Source organism: Schistocerca cancellata, chromosome 5 (genome assembly GCF_023864275.1).
Source record: "Schistocerca cancellata isolate TAMUIC-IGC-003103 chromosome 5, iqSchCanc2.1, whole genome shotgun sequence".
NCBI lineage: Eukaryota > Metazoa > Arthropoda > Insecta > Orthoptera > Acrididae > Schistocerca > Schistocerca cancellata.
This window is the reverse complement of record NC_064630.1, coordinates 837,601,279-837,617,541: the sequence shown is the minus strand read 5'-3', so window position 1 is coordinate 837,617,541 and position 16,263 is coordinate 837,601,279. Positions and strand designations below refer to the sequence as shown.

The following is a 16,263-nucleotide window of genomic DNA, read 5'->3' as shown; positions in this document are numbered from 1 at the left end:
TAGGCATCATGTATGAAATATGCTGTGGGAAAAGTTAACTATGTCGAAAAAGTGGGTGATGAGGTGGGGGGGGGGGGGCACTAGACATGTTCGCGCGGGGTGGCAAAATCCCTGGAGCCGGTGCTGATTTGTGTGGTGTTCTACCTATTGATTGTCAATAGAATTTACAAAAATGAATGAAGAGCCTTTGACGTTTCCTAGTCCTTCTTGCGATCGCCATTAAATTTGGTGTCACTATTCCTCATTAGTTTCTTTTGCAAACTGCCAGCAGGCTGCTGTGGAAGGAAGTGGAGCTCGTCCTAGAAGCCAAAGGGGCTGCGAGCTCATGGTAAGCTTTCGTTCCCAACATACCTCTGTACAGTAAAAGTGTGCGAATAGTACAGATGCAGAGGACAAACCCTGTCATGACAGTTCGTCATCTGCAGAGGTTGGAGGAGTAGCAGAAAGGAATACGCAATAGCTCGTAAAATCGGTATTTTTTCCTACGTAATCATTACAGGCTATTATGCAAAAATGTATGTGCAAGTTTTAACAAATTTCCCAGTAAAGAATAAGGAAGGGGGACAGAGTGGTGAAAAATGCATGTTTGAATATTTGGGGGGGGGGGGGGGGACGAGGCCCCTATTTTTAACTATTGGGGGGAGGGGGTACCCCCCTAAGTCGAAACCACTGTAGTGAACGCATTATTGCAGCAAAGATAGACACAAAGCCAACTCCCACCATAGTAGTACAAGTTTATATGCCAGCTAACTCCACAGACGATGAAGAGATTGATGAAATGTATGATGAGATAAAAGAAATTATTCAGATTGTGACGGGAGACGAAAATTTAGTAGTCATGGGTGACTGGAAATCGATAGTACGAAAAGGAAGAGAAGGAAAACTAGTAGGTAAATACCGAATGGGGGCAAGGAAAGAAAGAGGAAGCCACCTGGTACAATTTAGCACAGAGCATAACTTAATCATATCTAAAACTGGGTTCAAGAATCATGAAAGAAGATTGTATACATGGAAGAGGCCTAGAGACACTGGAAGGTTTCAGACAGAGAGAGATTTAGGAACCAGGTTTTAAATTGTAAGATATTTCCAGGAGCAGATGTGGCCCCTGACAACAATCTATTGGTTATGAACTGTAGATTAACGCTGCAGAAACTGCAAAAAGGTGGGAATTTAAGGAGATGGGGCGTGGATAAACTGACTAAACCAGAGGCTGTACAGAGTTTCAGGGAGAGCATAAGGGAACAATTGACAGGAATGGGGGAAAGAAATACAGTAGAAGAAGAATGGGTAGCTCTGAGGGATGAAGTATTGAAGGCAGCAGAGGATCAAGTAGGTACAAAGACGAGGGTAACAGAAGAAATATTGAATTTAATTGATGAAAGGAGAAAATATAAAAATGCAGTAAATGAAGCAGGCAAAAAGGAATACAAACGTCTCAAAAATGAGATCGACAGGAAATGCAAAATGGCTAAGCAGGGATGGCTAGAGGACAAATGTAAGGATGTAGAGGCTTGTCTCACTAGGGGTAAGATAGATACTGCCTACAGGAAAATTAAAGAGACCTTTGGAGAAAAGAGAACCACTTGAATGAATATCAAGAGCTCAGATGGAAACCCAGCTCTAAGCAAAGAGGGGAAAGCAGAAAGGTGGAAGGAGTATATAGAGGGTCTATACAAGGGCGATGTACTTGAGGACAATATTATGGAAATGGAAGAGGATGTAGATGAAGATGAATTGGAAGATACGATACTGCTTGAAGAGTTTGACAGAGCACTGAAAGACCTGAGTCGAAACAAGGCCCCGGGAGTAGATAACATTCCATTAGAACTACTGACGGCCTTGAGAGAACCTGTCATGACAAAACTCTACCATCTGGTGAGCAAGATGTATGAGACAGGCGAAATACCCTCAGACTTCAAGAAAAATATACAATTCCGATCCCAAAGAAAGCAGGTGTTGACAGATGTGAAAATTACCGAAGTATCAGTTTAATAAGTCATGGCTGCAAAATACTAACACAAATTCTTTACAGATGAATGAAAAAATTGGTAGAAGATGACCTCGGGGATGATCAGTTTGGATTCCATAGAAATGTTGGATCATATGAGGCCATACTAACCCAACGACTTACCTTAGGAGATAGATTAAGGAAAGGCAAAACTACATTTCTAGCATTTGTAGACTTAGAGAAAGCTTTTGACAATGTTGACTGCAATACTCTCTTTCAAATTCTGGAGGTGGCAGGAGTCAGATACAGGGAGCGAAAGGCTATTTACAATTTGTAAAGAAACCAGATGGCAGTTATAAGAGTCCAGGTGCATGTGAGGGAAGCAGTGGTTGTGAAGGGAGTGAGACAGGTTTGTAGCCTCTCCCCAATGCTATTCAATCCGTATATTGAGCAAGCAGTAAAGGAAACAAAAGAAAAATTCGCAGTAGGATTTAAAATCCGTGGAGAAGAAATAAAAACTTTGATGTTTGCCGATGACATTGTAATTCTGTCAGAGACAGCAAAGGACATGGAAGAGTAGTTGAACGAAATAGACAGTGTCTTGGAAAGAGGATATAAGATGAACATCAACAAAAACAAAACGAGGATAATGGAATATAGTCGAATTAAGTCGGGTGATGCTGAGGGAATTAGATTAGGAAATGAGACAAAATAACTGATGATGGTCGAAGTAGAGAGGATATAAAATGTAGACTGTCAATGGCAAGGAACGCGATTCTGAAGAAGAGAAGTTTTTTAACATCGAGTAGAGATTTAAGTGTCATTAAGTCCCTTCTGAAAGTATTTGTATAGAGTGTAGCCATGTATGGAAGTGAAACATGGACGATAAATAGTTTAGACAAGAAGAGAACAGAAATTTTAGAAATGTGGAGCGACAGAAGAATGCTGAAGATTAGATGGGTAGGCCATATAACTAATGAGGAGGTGCTGAATAGAATTGGGAAGACGAGAAATTTGTGGCACAACTTGACTAGAAGATGGTATCGGTTGGTAGGACACATTCTGAGGCAGTGTGGAGGTTAAAAATTGTAGGGGGAGACCAAGAGATACGTACGCTAAGCAGATGAAACTTGCACAGGATAGAGTAGCGTGGAGAGTTGTATCAAACCAGTCTCTGGACTGGAGACCACAACAACAACTAATTAGTAACACAGAACTTTTTACTAACAAGTTCAGCTATACAATTTAGTATGTGTCTTCACATTCTCAGGCCATCTTCCAATATTTATATTGGAAAACTCCCCTCAGAAAACGGATCAAAGATCTTTGAACTCTGGGCAAAACATTTTACCCAGATGTGCACATTTTACAACTTTTGAAGTCAAAATGATCACAGTTCGTGTTTTCCTGAATAGATTTACTGTATTGATAGTCTTCACTGTGTTGCCATTTGTTAAGACACCAACTCGGGTAAGGTTGGCAGTGGTGTAACGGATGCAAACCATTTCAGTTGGTGGTGTTTACTAGTGATGGGCTAAACTGCGATTTTCCGATATCAGTGATTTCTGTGAATGCTACTTTTGAGTATCTGTGATTCTTAACTGTGATTTGTCGCAGTTAAGGAACATAGGTCGTGTATCCCTCCGCCACTGCTATTTCTGCGATTTCTGCTACTTCCGCGATTTCTGCGATTTCTGTGACTTCTGCTACTTCTGTGACTTCTGCTACTTCTGCGATTTCCGTGACTTCTGCTACTTCTGCGATTTCCGTGACTTCTGCTACTTCTGCGATTTCTGTGATTCCTGCGATTTCTGCGACTTACCACCGTATGAGAAAGTTACATCTGTCAACACAGAAAATTGCATCTCAACAAACCTGTCTTTGGCAAGTATGTTTTACGTTTTTTCTTCCGTTGGCTTTAATTTTGTATTAAAGAAACAACTGTGAAAATATTAATAGTGTAATTAATATGTAAGTAGACGTACAGTACCGTAATAGTTCGTATTTAGAAAATGAATTGTAACATATTGTTATGTTCACAGGTACCTGAACTACATTTCAGTCACTCAGTAAAGTGATAACTCAAAATATCATTGTCAACAGATCTGAAGAAATTGCCACTGCATCTTTAGACCGTTTTCGTCAGACGAGAGGTTAGTTTCTAAGCGTTTCGATGGACTTAATTACTTCAGTGTGATCGTTCTTGCAAATGTGATATTCATTATAGCAAATATTAGCAATCTACTCTGTCAATTATATTGCTAGTAATTAATGACAGCAAAAATTGTTTAATAATCCTTGTGTTTTTGCAGACACAGTTCTGACTCTGATTACTGGTTGCTGTACGTATCTATCCACATCAAGGCTGTTTTTGAGAGAGACTAGTGAAGATTCAAGACAGTTCTTAGAGGATTTGCAGTTTAAAAGTGAAATAATTGTGAAATAAGTGTGTGAATGATTAAACTGTGTTTTATTGAAGTTGTTGTGCGATTTTAAAGGAATAATAAATGTCAAATACAGTGAGTGAATAATACAAATCTCATTTTCCACATGTTTAAGCCGCCCTATACCCATAATTTTCCGCCACTTACTTATTGGAAAGTGACATGCCGCCCCCCCCCCCCCCACCCCCCCTTTCACCATAATCTTGGTGTGACACTGACCTGTAACTTATCCCGAAGTCTACAATATGCATTTTGAGGCTGTTGATATGAAAGTGGGAAGTACAGATCTTCCAGTTAAATCAGGAATAGCTTAAGTGCATTACTTGAAAGTAACACAGGAAAAGCTTACTTATGTAGGTGGTAGTAGTGTCGGCAAAAAGTTCTTGTGTGTGAAGTTGCCATGTAGAACACCAGGTGTAAAACTTTTCTCCCGAGTCTTGAACTGTTTCGGAACAAAAGTGAGGCATTCATATGACTGTTTTCATTTCTCTACACTTATACAGATGTCTGAGTTCTGCTGTGTTAACACTACAAAGTCCTGTAGGCATGTGGAGTATTAACCAAAACTGTCATATTGGAAGCAGAATCAAACACATTTGTTACGTTACTTGATATTTTCAGGAGAAAAAGGCAATGTTGTTTCTTATTAATATAATACATTCAGAGTCACAGCAGTATTTGACCAACCATAACTGATGCTGAATGTGCATGTCGTCATATAATATGAAGGGCTTATTTCAATAGTGGTACAAGTCCATCACCTCCACTTTCCTGTCTATAATGCGTCTGAAATTAGTGATCCAAACAAACATAAATAAAGGTTCATCTCTAGCAAGAAACCATATGCTTGAATATTTCTGGTATCTCAAATGCAGATTTGTCAGCGCTCATTTAACTTTACGACTCTGTACCTCAAAATGAACAAAAATGGACTTGTACCACTATTGAAATAAGCCCTTCATACGCACACACAGCACATCGAACTCGTGAGGCACAAGGCTCTCATAACGAAGTACGTACGTCGGTCAACAGATGACACTAGGAAAAGTATGTTAACTGCGCTTTTTAGTTGCTACTTGCGACTCTTAGTTGCGATTTGTCACAGAAATCGCAGTTTGACTCGGTAGCGAATAGCGTAGTATGAACTTTGCTCAACAGATGGCAGTGCTAACTGCGCTTTTTAGTTGCTACTTGCGACTCTTAGTTGCGACTTGTCACGGAAATCGCAGTTAGACTTGATACCGCATAGCAGAGATGGACGTAGTACGAACTTTGACCAAAAGATGGCACTGTTAACCGCGCTTTCTAGTTGCTACTTGCGACTCTTAGTTGCGATTTGTCACGGAAATCGCAGTTAGACCCGATACCGTATCGAAGAGATGGACGTAGTACGAACTTTGGCCAACAGATGCCACTGTTAACCGCGCTTTTTAGTTGCTACTTGCGACTCTTAGCTGCGACTTGTCACTGAAATCGCAGAAAGCAGTGCTAAATTCGAGCAATAGATGGCTCACGTCTTTGAATATGAAATACTACTTGCGACTGCTAACTGTGACTGAAATCGCAGTTAGATTCTGTAAAGTTGCTACTGTGATATCTGTGACTTCTCAGTCACTGTGATTTCTAACAGATACGCGATTTCCTGCCCACCACTAGTGTTTACTGTTTGGCCATGTCAATTTGAAAATGGCGTCGAATTGTGTTGGCATGCAATGTAGGTTTTTGAGTTTGTCTTCTACGCGTTATGGTAAAAGAAACTTCAGAAAGTTTTTGTTGCATAATAAAAGAGGCACAAGATTATTCAAGAAAGCGCAAACAGAAAAACCAGATCCTGACATTCCCATTTACCGTAAGTTTATCGAGGAATTTTAAATATAGTCTGCTGCTTCCATAATTTGTTTGCCCGCTGTTACGGCAAGTTTCGTCGATGAAATGTGACAATATTAAAATGGCTCTTGAACGATAGTTTTTGTTAAATTTTTAAAGTTTGGAAAAGCTTGGTGAGTAGCAAGTAGGGTACTGTCGTAGGCAGTTACAAAAAATATGTTTTCGTTAAAATATAGGCGTGGCTATACAATTTTGTCGTACCGATTTTTACGTTCTGTTAAAGCGGAAGGCATCATACTCAATAAAATAGACACTGTCAATCTTCGCGCTTCCCGAGAAGTCGGTGTGGAATGGTGCTGTGAAGATGGTTGTTACTGTGCGTTCTTTAGGATTATTTAATTCGGAAACTGCTGTAGCTTGAAAGAGTGAAATCGTACCCTAATTTTGTCATTCAAATCACAGATTGATGTCTCCTCTGTGAAATGAAGGTATGTTTAGCATTATTGTTTCACGTAGGTGCACGTGTTCTGGAAGGACCAGGCTAGAGTGTCGTATTGGACTCGTCTCTTAAATCTTGACTGTTGTGACATAAATGAAAAGTGCAAAGGGACAGGGAGGAGGGTCCACAACGTAACTTTTACTAAATATTGTAGTGTAAATGGAAGTGTGTGTGTGTGTGTGTGTGTGTGTGTTTAAAAATGTGCCAAAATTCTTCATCTTCAACACATTACATAATCTTTTGCAGTGTGTTTTCTACAAATATCTTTCCTGTCCGCGCTTTGAATGTGCCAATATACCTTCTTACCAATCAACTCCCATCCATCCTTTTTTTATGATCCATCTCTGAGAATTTAAGGTCGGAATGCGATTATTTTTTTATTATTTATTACCGTAAATCTTGCGTTTTTTATCAATTGGTTGTCATCTGAGCAACCAAGATATGGTTTACTTGTGCTCTCCTGGCCAAACTATTGTAATTTTCTTAATTGCATCTTTAACCTGATCACCATTTGCTTTGTATAACTTTTCTCTCTTTTGAACTAGCTCTCTGAAATTTCAGTGGTTATTTTCCAACAGCTCAGAAGTTGTATTTAGTTAGGAATACTGGGCTCTAAACTTCATCTGATTGAGATCATATTAACACCTGTGGAATGTTCTGTTGTGGAAAGATGTTTTCTGCAGGATGCACTGTTATAGGTCTGGTTTCAAAGCAGTCTTTTTCAGAGATTCCTTGGTAACAAAGTCGTCCTCTTGAAATGTGGCCTGTCAAATGTGTACTTCAGCAAAGGAAAATCAGTACAGTGCATGCAGAGATAGATAGAGAGAGAGAATATATGGTGTGGTTCTGTGCATAAATTTGTCTGTATGGCTACTCTTTTGCCAGGAAAAGTGTGTAGATGTCAACACAGCATGTGTTGTTATTATCTGGAATGATTTACCTTTGGTGATGTATAAATGTTGATTGGCCACATTTTAAGGTGGTCTTACTACCAGGCAAGTGATCACAAAAATTTTATTGGTGCAACTGTGTTTTTGTCTTTTTACCCTTTTATACACTGTCATAATTCTGATGCTTTTTTTTCTGAATGTATTCCTTGTATTGATTGTTGTTTGTAGATATTTCTGACTATGAAGGCATATTCTTTTGAAAAATATTAAATTATATGTTAGTAGGCTATCATGTTTAGCTAAGCCTGCAAGATTTTTTTACAAGTTTTTGTAGATTTTTGCTACATGATTTACTCATAAATGTGAGAGAACAGTGCTTCAGAGTGAAAGAATATACAGGCATCTTCATCTAGGCATAAATCGCTTAATCAGTTATATATGTGTTTTAATTGTAGAGAAAATTAATTACTGTTTTCTAGGCCTTCATAGTGTGTGCACAGTTAAACAGCATACAGATTAGGTAACATTTTCAAAGTTATGTGGATTTAATTGATTATCTTGCTGCTCTGTACCACAAATTCACTGCCGATAGGAGTGTGAGAAGTTTCAAATCCTTGCAGGGCAGTAACATGTTTTGGAACATGATACTGAACTCATTGTTTAGTACTGTTCTGTACAGCAATGAATCTATAAGGCTTCAAGCATATTTTGTAGAAAAATGACCTTTTGTTATGTTATTTCTGTAGGCTATTACAAGGAAAAAGTTGTGAGAGTGGCAAGTTGGAGCACCCTTGATCAGCTGGGTCAGAAACAACTTGCATCAAAACTTGAGGATTTGTTGCAGGTTTCGACTTCCGAAGAAAATATCTCACTGGAACCAGCTCTACAATGCACATCAGGTTACTGGTGGAGCTGAAACTTGGAAGTAGTTCATGCAGGTCCCGTAAGGGTGTTCTGTAAAAATTTCGTTAAAATCGAAGAGAGTTGAGCTGTGACCCCTAGGTTCTCAACTTTGATGACATTTTCCACTGTGCTATGTTAATGAAAGATTTTTCCAAGTTGTAGACTATTTTGGACCCATGTAAAATTAATGAGTAGATTGAAAGCTACTCTTCAGCCACATGTCAACCGCTGTAGTGTGGAAAGAAAAACAGTCAAAGGAATGCCAAGTTTTAAAGTCTTGCATTTAAAAAATTTGAAGCTGTACATTGTTCAACCACCACACAAACTCTCTGACAAACATCACAGAAATACGCTTTCCAGATCTTGGGAAGCAGCCGAACCAGTTGGAAAATCAATAAAACATATGCCCTGGAAGAATTCTAGTTTGATACTAGAGAGAGAGCACCCAGCGACCTCTTCCTCATGCTTGGGAAAAAGTATGTATTACTCCTGGTGTATAAGCAGGGAAAAAGAACGGCTGGAGAAAATTATAACCCACTGTAACATAGGTCTGCTGCAGGATCCTTTTGCATTTTTTCAATTCAAATAGGATGAGTTTCTTGGAGAAATAAAAGCTTCTGTACATAAATTAGCATAGCTTTAGAGAGCATCACACTTAATAAATGCACCTTTAACGTTTCACATATATTGTGCAAATCATGGAAGTGGGCCAACAGGTAGAGGCTATATTGCTAGATTTCATGAAGTGTTTGATACTGTATCTTAGACAGTTAAAAAAAAAAGACCTGGGCATGTGGAATAGGTTCTTCAATATTTGAATGATTTAAAGACATTTTGAGTGATACAGCTTAAGTACATTGTAAAATAACAAATGTTCACCACTTCAGGAGTTCTGTCCCAAGAAATTTGACGGAGCTGCCCTTTCCTCCATGTATGACCATGTGGGCAGCAGTCCGAGACTTGACTGCTGACGCTGTTGTATTGCCACTGAATGACTGTAGGGGGGGTTCAGAATAACTTGGAAAAAATATCTATGTAATACAACAAATGGCAGCTTGCTTCAAATGTGGATCAGTTTAAATTAATGCAGATGGGCAGAAGGAAAAGTCCTGTGTACTGAAATACAGTACTAACGGTGTGCAATTTCAGTCACATTGAGTAAATATCTAAGCATAACATTGTGAAATAATGTGGAATGGAACATTATGGAGAACAGCTAATTATGATGTGTTGGAAGAATTCTGATAATGTGTACCACATTGATAAAAGAATACTGCACTAGTATCTGGTACACCAATTAGGTTTGACTAAAGGAAGATGTCAGAGTAATTCAGGGCTGTGTTACCAGATGGGTCAGTCAGTACGAGTTTACGGAAATGATCCATGAGTTTTGATGGGAATCCTTGAGGGAAAACTAATTTTTTTATTTTGCAAACAGCTATGTCAAGATGTTTGGAGAAGCTGCGTTCGAGACTGGCAGCAGAACAATTTGACAGCCTCCAGTGTTCATCTTGCGCAAGGACAATAAAGAGAAATTATGAGAGGTCAGGGCTCATACAGGGGCTTGAAGTCATTCATTTTTCCCCCACTGTATTTGTGAGTAATACTAGGGATGCCACTTTACAGTGGCTTGTGAAGTATGTAGTTAAATGTACACAATATGGCGCTTATTGTTGCAGTGCTGTGTTCAAACTGTTTATCGTAGGAAGCATGATGAAACAGATCCTAGCCCATCAGAAGTTAATTATGCAACCTCTTCAGAAAATGGAGCTTGATATGCTCCTACAGTGGGGGTAGCAGCATAAAGTAGTATTGGGTGAGGGAGACGGGGCCTAGTCCCTAATAAATGAAAGGCAACCACTCACCTCTAGCTAACATGTCTGGTGCATAGAAATGTGCGACAGGAAACTGTATTTATACTAGCTTTCAAGCTTTTGTTCCTTCCCTAGTAGAAGTAAACACATTCACACACACAAGCAGACACCCAAATGCACACAGCTGTTGTCACTATAAGATTAACTGTTAATTATCATTAGCTGTTGCCTGGAAAGATGGAGGTGGGGAAAGGGTGCACAAAGTGAGGAGTTGTTAATGAGATAGTGTGACGCAGGTCTTTCAATAGATGACTCGGCTGGTGCACAAAATTTATGAAAGGAATTCAAAGGGTAGATTATATAAGAGATCGAGGGAGTGGAGAGAGGTAAGGAGAGGAAGGTGGAGATGAATAGGGAGACAGGGATGAGGGTGGGGGGGGGGGGGGGGGAGAGAGAGACAGAGAGAAAGAGAGAGAGAAGTGAAAGGGAAGAGGTAAGGTGAGACAGTGGGAAACAAGTTAGTGGAAGTTTATGCCAGGGAGCTTAAGAGCCTGCAGGATATGCTGTAGGGACAATTACTACCTACATAGTTCAAAGAAATTTGTGCATGAAGGTAGTATCCAAATGGCTCATTTAGTGAAGCAGCTGTTGAAGTCATTATGTTCTGGTGTGCAGTATGCTCGGCAGATGGATTGTCAAGGTTATGTTATGTTGTGTTGTGCAGTGTGTTTGGCAACTGGATGGCTGTAGTTCGGTGGTGGCCATTCATGCGGATAGACAGTTGGTTACTTGTCATGCCCACATAGAATACTGAACAGTAGTTGCAGCATATCTGATATTTGACTGCTTTTACACATGGCACTGCTGTTTATTGGGTGGGAAACCCCTTTTGACTGTGCTGCGGTAAGATGTTGTGGATGGGTGTATGTGACAGATCTTGTACCTCGTTCGACCACAAGGGAATGAACCGTTGGCAGCAGGATTAGAATAGAATATTTGTAGGTTGAATGAGCGATAGAACAGAACTTTGTGTGATGTGTGTAGGATTTTGTATTGAATTTGCCTGATTTCGGGGCACAACGAGAGGTAATCAAAACCCCTGGTGAAGGATGTGGTTGGATTTCTAATAAGGGTGATAACCCATGATCAGTGGAGTGCTCCGGCTGGTTAACAGGTTTAATGATGTCTGAGGCGTAGATGGCACTGGAGTGTGTAGAATACTGTCTGTGAATAAAGACTGTAGTAGGGTTGTCAGTATATTTTAGCAACTCCTGCTTTCGACTGTCAGTGTGGTGTCCACTTGTGTAAGTAGGACTTTTTGACATGGAACATGTGACAACTGCCAAAGTGGAGATACTGTGGTGGTTGGTGCACTTGACATGAAAGGACATATTTATGGAGCCCTGAGTGGTGGCGATAGACATCTAGCAAGATGGCTTGTTGAATTTAGAAGGACCAGATGAAGCAGATTTGGAGTAGGTATTGAGGTTATGAAAGAAAGAACCAGTATAAGTGGTAAAGTCAGTCTTGCCATGTCCATGTGCGTGTGTGTTTGTCTGTGTGCGTGAATGTGTTTACTTCTTGTACAGAAAGAGCAAGAGCTCGATAGCTAGCGTAAATACTGTTCTTTTGCATGTTTCTATGTGCTGCACATCAGGAAGCTATTGGTGAGTGGTTGTCTTTTCTTTATTTTACAAAGATTAATATCATTAGACCTAATGTTATTCTTCTTTTTACAAACAAAAACTAAGTTTTTGCCTCCTGAACTTAAATTATGTTGAAATGAAAGTAGGTATTCTGTTCCACTTAAATGCCCTGTAGTAGGTAGAGTCCTGAAAATTCAGTCTGTTGTAGACGGAAGGGTGGCAGAGTATGTGAAAATGCCAAGTTAATGAGAAAGGTGTTAAAAAAAGAACAAATACATGATTTTTTCATCATAAAATACTTTTATTTGTGCTGGAAGATGAAACAGTTACAAAGAGTGCTATACTCAAACTGGCCAAATAAAACGTAACAAAATACCTAATATATGAACTGTGTATAAATGTATTTCAGTTTACCCTTAAATCGAGGAAAATTACTTTACAAAGGCATATATAGCCTTTACTAATGAATACAGTAATTTTTTACGTGATAAGATAGACTTCAGAAAATTACCTTATGAAGGCGTAAACCTTTTTCTAATAAAAATTAACTAGCCTACTTTTAAAATATAACTTTTTTTTTAAATGCATAATGTCCTGGTGTTTTCCACACCACAATGTGCTTTTTGATACTTCATCACAAAGATGACGAAGGAACAGAAAGTCTTACTGATGCACCTTGTTGTTCTTAATACTGAAGGGCAATTTTGACAGCCTTTAGTCCTTTGCTGAGAGATATTTAAGGTCTTGTGTGGTGGAGTCCTCAACATCATTTTCATGAATTTTTTCATTATCGGTGACAGCAGCAGTAATTTCTGCATCAGACATAATGTCTTGCTCAGTATCATTCTGGAACCACTCTTCGTCTTCTCTTTCATCAGCTTCTTCATCATGATGTTCAATAAACTCATTCCCTTGTGATCAAGGAGTTTTCTCCAGGAATGAACAAGCAATAGTGACTGTGACTCATTCCTGGAGCCTGTCACATTCAGTAGTTCTATTTTCCTTAATGCCTGGATAATACCTTGACCATTCTCATTTGCAGAAAGAAAGGAGGACAACCGCTTGTGCTTATATCTTTTGTTGAGACTAACCAAAACTTGGCCTTTGGGCTGCCATAAAAAGATGCGTTGTCCAAAATCAGAGTAGAATTCCTCGGCAGTTTTTAGATCTTAAAACCTGCTCAGCTGATGCCCATGAGGCAAATACTGCATGAAACCATTCATCGAAAATTGCATTGCTCATCCAGACATTTGACTAGTTTCACTGAGCAAGGTGGCGCAGTGGCTAGAACACTGGACTCACATTCGGGAGGACGATGGTTCAATCCCGGATCCGCCCATCCTGATTTAGGTTTTCCGTGATTTCCCTAAATCGCTTCAGGCAAATGCCGAGATGGTTCATTTGAAAGGTCACGGCTAACTTTCTTCCCTGTCCTTCCCTTATCCGACGAGACTGATTACCTGACTGTCTGGTCTTCTCTCTCAATAACAACCCAATCCAACTCTACAGCTCTCTTAATTGATCCAACTGATTTCAGTACCACACTGAAAGTTTATCCATTTCAGTGTACTTTAAATGCATGTGGATGTTTTTATTTTCCAATGAGGTCAAGTTTTGGTCTCCTCCTGCATTACTGCATGCTAGAATTGAGACCCTTTCCTTGCTCCTCTTAAAATTAAGCGTTGACTGTTGCCTGTAAGCAAGATTTGTAGTTTGTAACAGTTTATAATTTAACCCTGTTTCATAAAAGTTGTACAGTTCCTCTTCAGTCAAACCTTCAACCTTGATGAATTTCTGAAACTTTCCTTAAACTGAGTCACACTTTGTGTCACCAGCTACTTGTTTTCCTCACAAATACTAAGCTGTCGGGCTTCATTGTATTTTTTCCAGTGATCAAGTTGGCCAGTCCATGTAACTAATTTTGCATAGTAGTCTGTTTTAATTCTTCATAAAATTTTCAGGCCTTGTCTTCCAAGATTTGTCCACTAAATGGCATGCCCTTCTCTCTTGTCTGACAAAACTAAATTTAGTGGGCTTCATTTACCTCATTAAACTCAATTTTCTTCTTTTCCTTCTTTCAGTGTTTCTGTGCAAATTCGCTTAACACACCAATACTCGATTTTTGTCATCTTCTTCCAGTCTCTAGTCATACTTTTACCGACTCCCAAGTCCTTAGTCACTACATCATAATTTTCTCACTTATCCAGTCTCTTTAAGGCCAAACTTTTGCTCTATGGACAAGTTAACCTGTTTTCTTTTAATGGAAGATGCCACCAGGGAGTTTGCAGCACACAAAAGCTTTGAAACAGCTTGACTAATATTCACTCAACTTGCAAAGCACGGTTAAGAAATTAACTAACTACTTTTAAATACATTTTGGGAGTGAACAGTGATCAATGTGTTACAAATATTTACTATCAAAAACGGCCTTGATCGCAATTTATTTATTACGGTGACCAGTTATGACCACTACTGTCGCCATCTTCCATCTTCAAGTCGTATACAAAGCTTTAATTAGAGGGCTACATACATGAAAGAAAATACATAAAGTTATAAAGCTATAAAACGATGAATTACCAATGAGTAAGAACTTCCTTCTGGTGGTAAAATCACAACTGGTGAGACCAGTTCACATCTTTCTATATATAATGGAGGCTCCGCCTACTTCTGATGGAATGGTGTCATTACTAACCAATGGGTTATAGGTCAAATAACAATGTAAAATGTCTTAGTTAAAATAACACTGTCAAGAAAGGAAAATAAACACACACTAAACTTAGCTTGTTCAGCAGCTATTGTCAATTAAGAAGTGTTAAAAATATTTAAACATGTAGGATAATGAACTTCATTTTGGCAGTACATGGGTTTCCCTCTCAAGGCCTGTTAGTGAACCATGTGGAACCACTGGTTGCTGTGGTGAAGTTGGATGCCGTTCCAAAGATGTGGCAGCAGGCTTCTTTCTAACGAAGTTGTTGCGAAAGTGGAATGGCAAAGACTGTCACACGAGACGATTTACTATTGAGCAGCAACATGTCTTTATTGAAACGATTTTCAATGAGTAGGCTGCAGTAATCATTAACTGACATGTAGTACATGCTGCACAGATACGATTTACTGGTGTAATGAGAGACTTCCATTTACTTAGATTACATAATAATTCTTACAGATCAATACTAAGAGGGGGGGGGGGGGGGGGGAATCAAGAGGGCACAGTAGTTGTGCATATTTATGAAATATTTTCTATGAAGTTCATATGTAGATTCCAATAATTTTTTTACAAGTGACAATTTTTAAAAGGCATTGCTATGTCTTATGTTGCATACCAGGAATTTTGCTAAACACAAAGAACTTAATAAGCATAATATATTTAAAGTGTAGCCCTATCAGTGTGATTTATTAAGCTTCCCAATTCCTGTTGATATAAAGTACTAGCTGTGCCCCATGCTGTTAAAAGCAGTTAAACAGTTCTATGTAAATAACTGTTAATGCCAAATGTACATACATTACATTGGTATGGAATTTAGTGATGAGTTTATCCTACAGGAATATTTCTGCAACCGTAGACATATATATGTATGTATTTCATTTGTCAAAACAGTTAAAAACTAATCTCTACACTAAACTTAATGCTTTCATTTAATAGTTAACTTTCATGAATGTCTTTTAGTCACATTTCTCATCCCATGGTAGCGGTAGCCTATGTGCTAATTCAGGATGTAGGCTATCTCCATTCTATGGTTATCCAAATCCATCCAGCTGCTAATTCACTGAAGAAACAAAATAAGCAGTTTCTAGTTTTTTGCAGTGCAAATTTTATATTTGTACGGGCAGTGTCATCATCTGCTCTCACATGCATGCCTGTTACCAGCGGATACGCTCACATATCATAATCAAATCTGACATTACTAGGAGCCAACCACATTCTAAGTATAAAGAAGTGTAAAGCCATAATGTCTCCCTGTTGTACAACTTTTAAATGAAAGCATCTTCATGATCTTAAACTGCCTCAGAAGCTATAAGATATGCCTGACACTCAGTGGCTAAAATACAATGGGCGTCTATGAAAGTATGGGTTAAACACTCTGAGGATTGTATAAGCATGTATTCATTACGATGAATCATATTATATAGAACATACTAAATGGTAAAAACACTTTCACAAGTACCTTACGGTTCAAAAGTCAAAGAGTAAATAACATTTTCTAAGTGTAATTATCGTTCCAAATTTTGCACTATATTCTTCAAATCAATAAATATCTTGCACTACACACTTTTAAAAGTAACCTGTGTTT

General features: G+C 38.8%; 1 protein-coding gene and 1 long non-coding RNA gene across 4 annotated transcripts in view; both read left to right on the top strand.

The window, feature by feature from the left end:
- Positions 1–3,707: 3,707 nt before the first annotated feature.
- On the top strand, positions 3,708–4,466 carry LOC126187522 (uncharacterized). The gene is made up of 3 exons (XR_007537752.1): positions 3,708–3,836; positions 3,991–4,101; positions 4,261–4,466. It is a non-coding gene; the product is annotated as an uncharacterized LOC126187522 (long non-coding RNA).
- Positions 4,467–6,053: 1,587 nt separating this feature from the next.
- The window catches only part of LOC126187520 (39S ribosomal protein L41, mitochondrial), an 86,704-nt gene continuing 76,494 nt past the window's right edge, over positions 6,054–16,263 (top strand). For all 3 annotated transcript variants that reach the window (XM_049928656.1, XM_049928658.1, XM_049928657.1), the window contains exon 1: positions 6,054–6,241. In XM_049928656.1, coding sequence (XP_049784613.1) covers positions 6,079–6,241 — 163 coding nt within the window. In that variant the 5' untranslated portion in view covers positions 6,054–6,078. The remainder of the gene's footprint in view (positions 6,242–16,263) is intronic.